General features: G+C 42.8%; 1 protein-coding gene and 1 long non-coding RNA gene across 4 annotated transcripts in view; one reads left to right on the top strand and one right to left on the bottom strand.

The window, feature by feature from the left end:
- The window catches only part of LOC133624039 (uncharacterized), a 32,466-nt gene that overhangs the window by 8,936 nt on the left and 17,448 nt on the right, over positions 1–6,082 (top strand). The gene's annotated exons all lie outside the window — the stretch shown is intronic.
- Positions 2,467–6,082, bottom strand: part of LOC133623952 (protein jagged-2-like) — a 150,938-nt gene continuing 147,322 nt past the window's right edge. For both annotated transcript variants that reach the window (XM_072916239.1, XM_072916240.1), the window contains 2 exons: positions 4,443–4,602; positions 2,467–4,371 (listed from right to left, as the gene is read on the bottom strand). In XM_072916239.1, the coding sequence (XP_072772340.1) occupies positions 3,905–4,371; positions 4,443–4,602 (627 nt within the window). In that variant the 3' untranslated portion in view covers positions 2,467–3,904. The remainder of the gene's footprint in view (positions 4,372–4,442; positions 4,603–6,082) is intronic.

Below are 6,082 nucleotides of genomic sequence, written 5' to 3'. Positions count from 1 at the left end.
TATCGTCTGTGTTACACTCCAGTCACTTTTCTGACTGTTAAACATGTGTCATGCTTGTGTGACGCTAGACTAACACCTGTGTAATGCCCACGTAACATCAGTGTTTGCACCTGTGTAACATTCATGTAACACCTGTGTAGAACTTGAGTCACATCGGTGTGAGACTTGTGTAACATGTTTGCACCTGCGTAAGGTCCGTGTCATACATTTGTAACGGCAGTGTAACATTTGTTACACCTGTTTAATGCCCACGAAACACTAATGTAGCGTTGGTGTTACACCCGTGTAACACTCATGTAACACCTGTGTTACACTAATGTACCGTCTGTGTTACACTCCAGTCACTTCTGTGACTGTTAAACACGTGTCATGCTTGTGTGAGGCTAGAATAACACCCGTGTAATGCCCACGTAACATCAGTGTTGCACCTGTGTAACACTCATGTAACACCTGTGTAGAACTCGAGTGTGTAACATGTTTGCACCTGCGTAAGGTCCGTGTCATACATTTGTAACGGCAGTGTAACATTTGTTACACCTGTTTAATGCCCACGAAACACCAATGTAACATTGGTGTTACACCCGTGTAACACTCATTTAACACCTGTGTTACACTAATGTATCGTCTGTGTTACACTCCAGTCACTTTTCTGACTGTTAAACATGTGTCATGCTTGTGTGACGCTAGACTAACACCTGTGTAATGCCCACGTAACATCAGTGTTGCACCTGTGTAACACTCATGTAACACCTGTGTAGAACTTGAGTCACATCCGTGTGAGACTTGTGTAACATGTTTGCAGCTGCATAAGGTCCGTGTCATACATTTGTAACGGCAGTGTAACATTTGTTACACCTGTTTAATGCCCACGAAACACTAATGTAGCGTTGGTGTTACACCCGTGTAACACTCATGTAACACCTGTGTTACACTAATGTATCGTCTGTGTTACACTCCAGTCACTTCTGTGACTGTTAAACATGTGTCATGCTTGTGTGACGCTAGACTAACACCTGTGTAATGCCCACGTAACATCAGTGTTGCACCTGTGTAACACTCATGTAACACCTGTGTAGAACTTGAGTCACATTCGTGTGAGACTTGTGTAACATGCACCTGCGTAAGGTCTGTGTCATACATTTGTAACGGCAGTGTAACATTTGTTACACCTGTTTAATGCCCACGAAACACTAATGTAGCGTTGGTGTTACACCCGTGTAACACTCATGTAACACCTGTGTTACACTAATGTATCGTCTGTGTTACACTCCAGTCACTTCTGTGACTGTTAAACATGTGTCATGCTTGTGTGAGGCTAGAATAACACCCGTGTAATGCCCACGTAACATCAGTGTTGCACCGGTGTAACGTTCATGTAACATCTGTGTAGAACTTGAGTCACATCCGTGTGAGACTTGTGTAACATGTTTGCACCTGCGTAAGGTCCGTGTCATACATTTGTAACGGCAGTGTAACATTTGTTACTCCTGTTTAATGCCCACGAAACACTAATGTAACATTGGTGTTGCACCCGTGTAAGACTCACGTAACACCTGTATAGAACTGGAGTCACATCCATGTTAGACTTGTGTAACATGTTTGCCCCTGTGTAAGGTCCATGTCACATATTTGTAACAGCAGTGTGACATTTGTTACACCCGTTCATTGCCCACGAAACACTAATTTAACGTCTGTTGCACCTGTGTAACACTCATGTAACACCTGTGTAGAGCTTGAGTCTCATCTATGTTAGACTTGTGTCACATGTTTGCAGTATCTGTTTTGCCCCTGTGTAAGGTCATTGTCATACATTTGTAATAGCAGTGTAACATTTGTTACACCTATTTAATGCCCACGAAACACTAATGTAACATTGCTGTTACACCCGTGTAACATTCATGTAACACCTGTGTAGAGCTTGAGTCACATCCATGTTAGACTTGTGTAACATGTTTGCACCTGTGTAAGGTCCATGTCACATATTTGTAACAGCAGTGGGACATTTGTTACACCTGTTTATTGCCCACGAAATACTAATTTAACGTCTGTTGCACCTGTGTAACACTCATGTAACACCTGTGTAGAACTTGAGTCTCACCTATGTTAGACTTGTGACATGTTTGCAGTATCTGTTTTGCCCCTGTGTAAGGTCGTTGTCATACACCTGTTTAATGTCCAAGAAAAACTAATGTAACATTAGTGTTACACTTGTGTAGCACTCATGTAACACCTGTGTAGAACTTGAGTCACATCCATGTTAGACTTGTCACATGGTTGTAGTATGTGTTGCACCTGTGTAAGGTCTGTGTTACATTTTTGTAACATTTGTTACACCTGTTTAACGCCCACGAAATACTAATGTAACATTAGTGTTACAACTGCGTAACATTCATGTAACACGTGTATACCTTAAGTCACATATTCAACATGTTTGTAACACGTGTTGCTCATGTGTAAGGTCTGTGTCACATGTTTTGCCACAGCGTAACATTTGTTACACCTGTTCAATGCCCACAAAACACTAATGTAACGTCAGTGTAACACCTGTGTAGAACTTGAGTCACTTCCATGCCACACAAGTGTAACATGTTTGTAACGCCCGTGTTGCACCTGTGTGAGGTCAGTGTTACACATTTGCAACAGCAAAGTAACAATTGTCACACTTATGGAATGCCTTTGCAACACTGATGTAACATCAGTGTCACACCTGTGTAACATTCATGTAACACTTGAATCACCTATTTTACACTTGTGTAACATGTTTGTGACACCTGCAGTTGCAAGAGCAACGTAACATTTGTCACACCTTTTTAATGCCTTTGTAACACACGTGTAATCAGTGTTACACTTGTGTAAAATTCATGTGAAACCTATGTAGAAGTTGAGAAACATCCGTGTAACACATTTTTAACACCTGTGTTACACCTGTGATAGGTCAGTGTCACACAGTTGCAACAGCAACGTAGCATTTTTTGCACCCGTGCAATGCCTCCGTTACACCTGTGTAAAATTCCTGTAACACTTGTGTAGCACATGTGTGTGGCCAGTGTTACACGTTTGCAACAGCAGCGTTACATTTGTCACACCTGTGTCATACCAGTACAACACTCATGTAACATGAGCATTACACCTGTGTAACGTCCATGCAACACCCGTGTACGGTCGCTGCGTTACATCTGTGTAGGGTCCAGGGTTAGGGTACACGTTTGTATGGCCTGTGTGACGCGCATGTCACGTCGCAGTGTTACACCTGTGTACCATCCAAGCACTTGTGTAACACCTGTCGAATACATCTGCGTTACACCTGTGTAACATCCAGGTAACACGCGTGCAGCACTTGAGACACATCCATGTGTAATGCCTCTGGAACACCTGTGCCACACATTTGTCCCCTCTGTGCTGCAGGTGTGTAACGTGTACGTAACAGGTGTGTGTGTGACACATACTAGGAATGACATCATTTTCAAAGTAAAGCGCGCAGTAATAATATTCATGAGAATTGTACATGGACAGGAAGCAGGACTTAAGTTATCAAAGTAAAATGTACACATTGTCGATATTTACAAATATATGTACAAACATGTCAACGTTTCAAATTGTGGAAGGCACTTTTACTGTGAAAGGACCCCCGTGCGGGAAGTCGAGAGCATTATTTTGAAAGGTTGCGTGGAACATGTGCTGTAAACGCGCGTGTGCCAAGTGGACAGTTTTTAAAAAGGTGTCTTCTTTGAAAGAAAAACGAGACCAGTGTAGAAAAGAGGCCCGGTGGGCGGGGCTAAGGCAAGGAGGGCCAATAGGAAGGAAGCTGCCAGTCAAAGGTGAAGAGGAGCTGCAAAAGGCACGCGTTCGAATCTTCATTTCCTGCCAGGCTGAAAACAGTCAGGCTCCGCCCCCTGTGGCGAGCTCATACGTAGTGGTCTCTGACGTCCTCGCCCAGAGTGGCGGCGTTGAGGTTTTTGCAGCGGTTGTCTTTGGGGCTGTAGGCCGTCCGGTGCGGCGCTTTGAGCTTGGTGCATACGACCCCGCCCCCAGCCGTCACCCGCTTGTTCTGCTCCGCCCCCTGCGGGCACTTTGGTGACGCACGCCCCGCGCCTGGCGTCCTCTCCTCGTCCCCCTCCTCGACGTCGGCGCCGTCGCACGCCCGCTCCTGCGCGCCCATCAGTTTCTTGCATTCGTACTGAATGTCTTTGTGGCGGTTGTCTTTGGGGGCGGGGCTCCGCTCCGGCGCCAGGCGGTTGTTGACGGCCCCGTCCTCGCTGCGGGACCGCCTCGCGCGCTCTTTCTTCCTCTTGCGGGTCCACCAGACGCACACCACGATGCAGGAGACCCAGGCGGCGCAGAAGAGCACGCAGAGCAGCGGCACCACGTAGCCTGGCGTACACATGGCCTCGTTACCGTCATTCCCACGTGACAAATCACACGCCGTGGCGGGAAGCACTCACCCACAGAGGCGGCGTCCACCCGCGTCTCAACTTTGACCTCCACCACCGCCAGCATGACGCTGCTGTTGTGGCGCCTGGACAACGCTCCGATGACGGCGCTGGCCGCCTTGTGGATCTGCCCACGCTCGCCCACCTTGGAGCGCACGTCCTGCTCCAAGGACTGCCCAGCAACCACAAGAACATGTTCATGATGATGTCATCACCTCACACACTGACACCTTCATGATGATGTCATCACCTCACGCACTGACACCTTCATGATGATGTCATCACCTCACGCACTGACACCTTCATGATGATGTCATCACCTCACACACTGACACCTTCATGATGATGTCATCACCTCACACACTGACACCTTCATGGTGATGTCATCACCTCACACACTGACACCTTCATGATGATGCCATCACCTCACACACTGACACATTCATGATGTCATCACCTCACACACTGACACCTTCATGATGATGATGTCATCACCTCACACACTGACACCTTCATGATGATGTCATCACCTCACACACTGACACCTTCATGATGATGATGTCATCACCTCACACACTGACACCTTCATGATGATGTCATCACCTCACACACTGACACCTTCATGGTGATGTCATCACCTCAAACACTGACACCTTCATGATGATGTCATCACCTCACACACTGACACATTCATGATGATGTCATCACCTCCTACTCACTCCTTTTTATTCTCTTACTTCATCCTGTCTACTGATACTCAACGACTAGTTATACAATTATAATAATAAACTATTAATATTGAACTACTAGTTATACAATTATAATAATAAACTACTAATACTGAACTACTTGTTATACAATTATAGTAATAAACTACTAATACTCAACCACTAGTAATACAATTATAATAATAAACTACTAACACTGAACTACTAGTATCAAAATTACAATAAACTACTAATACTGAACTAGTAGTAATACAATTATAATAATAAACTACTAATACTGAACTACTAGTTATACAATTATATTAATAAACTACTAATACTGAACTACTAGTATTAAAATTACAATAAACTACTAATACTGAACTAGTAGTAATACAACTATTAAATTAATAAACTACTAAAACCGAACTACCAGTATTAACATTATAACAAACTACTAATACTGAACTACCAGTAATACAATTATAATAATAAACTACTAATACTGAACTACTAGTATTAAAATTACAATTAACTACTAATACTGAACTAGTAGTAATACAATTATAATAATAAACTACTAATACTGACCTACGAGTATTACAATACTACTAATGCACTACTAGTTATACAATTACAATAATAAACTACTAATACTGAACTACTAGTAATACAATTATAATAATAAACTACTACTACTGAACTACTAGTATTAAAATTACAATAAACTTCTAATACTGAACTAGTAGTGATACAAATATAATAATAAACTACTAATACTGAACTACTAGTATCAAAATTACAATAAACTACTAATACTGAACTACTAGTATTCAAATTATAATAAACTACTAATACTGAACGACTAGTAATACAATTATAATACACTCAAACTACTAATAGTGAACTACTAGTTATACAATTATATTAATAAACTAATACTGA

This window comes from Nerophis lumbriciformis, linkage group LG26, assembly GCF_033978685.3.
Source record: "Nerophis lumbriciformis linkage group LG26, RoL_Nlum_v2.1, whole genome shotgun sequence".
Classification (NCBI taxonomy): domain Eukaryota; kingdom Metazoa; phylum Chordata; class Actinopteri; order Syngnathiformes; family Syngnathidae; genus Nerophis; species Nerophis lumbriciformis.
The sequence above is the reverse complement of the archived record's forward strand: the minus strand, read 5'-3'. Positions and strand labels throughout refer to the sequence as shown.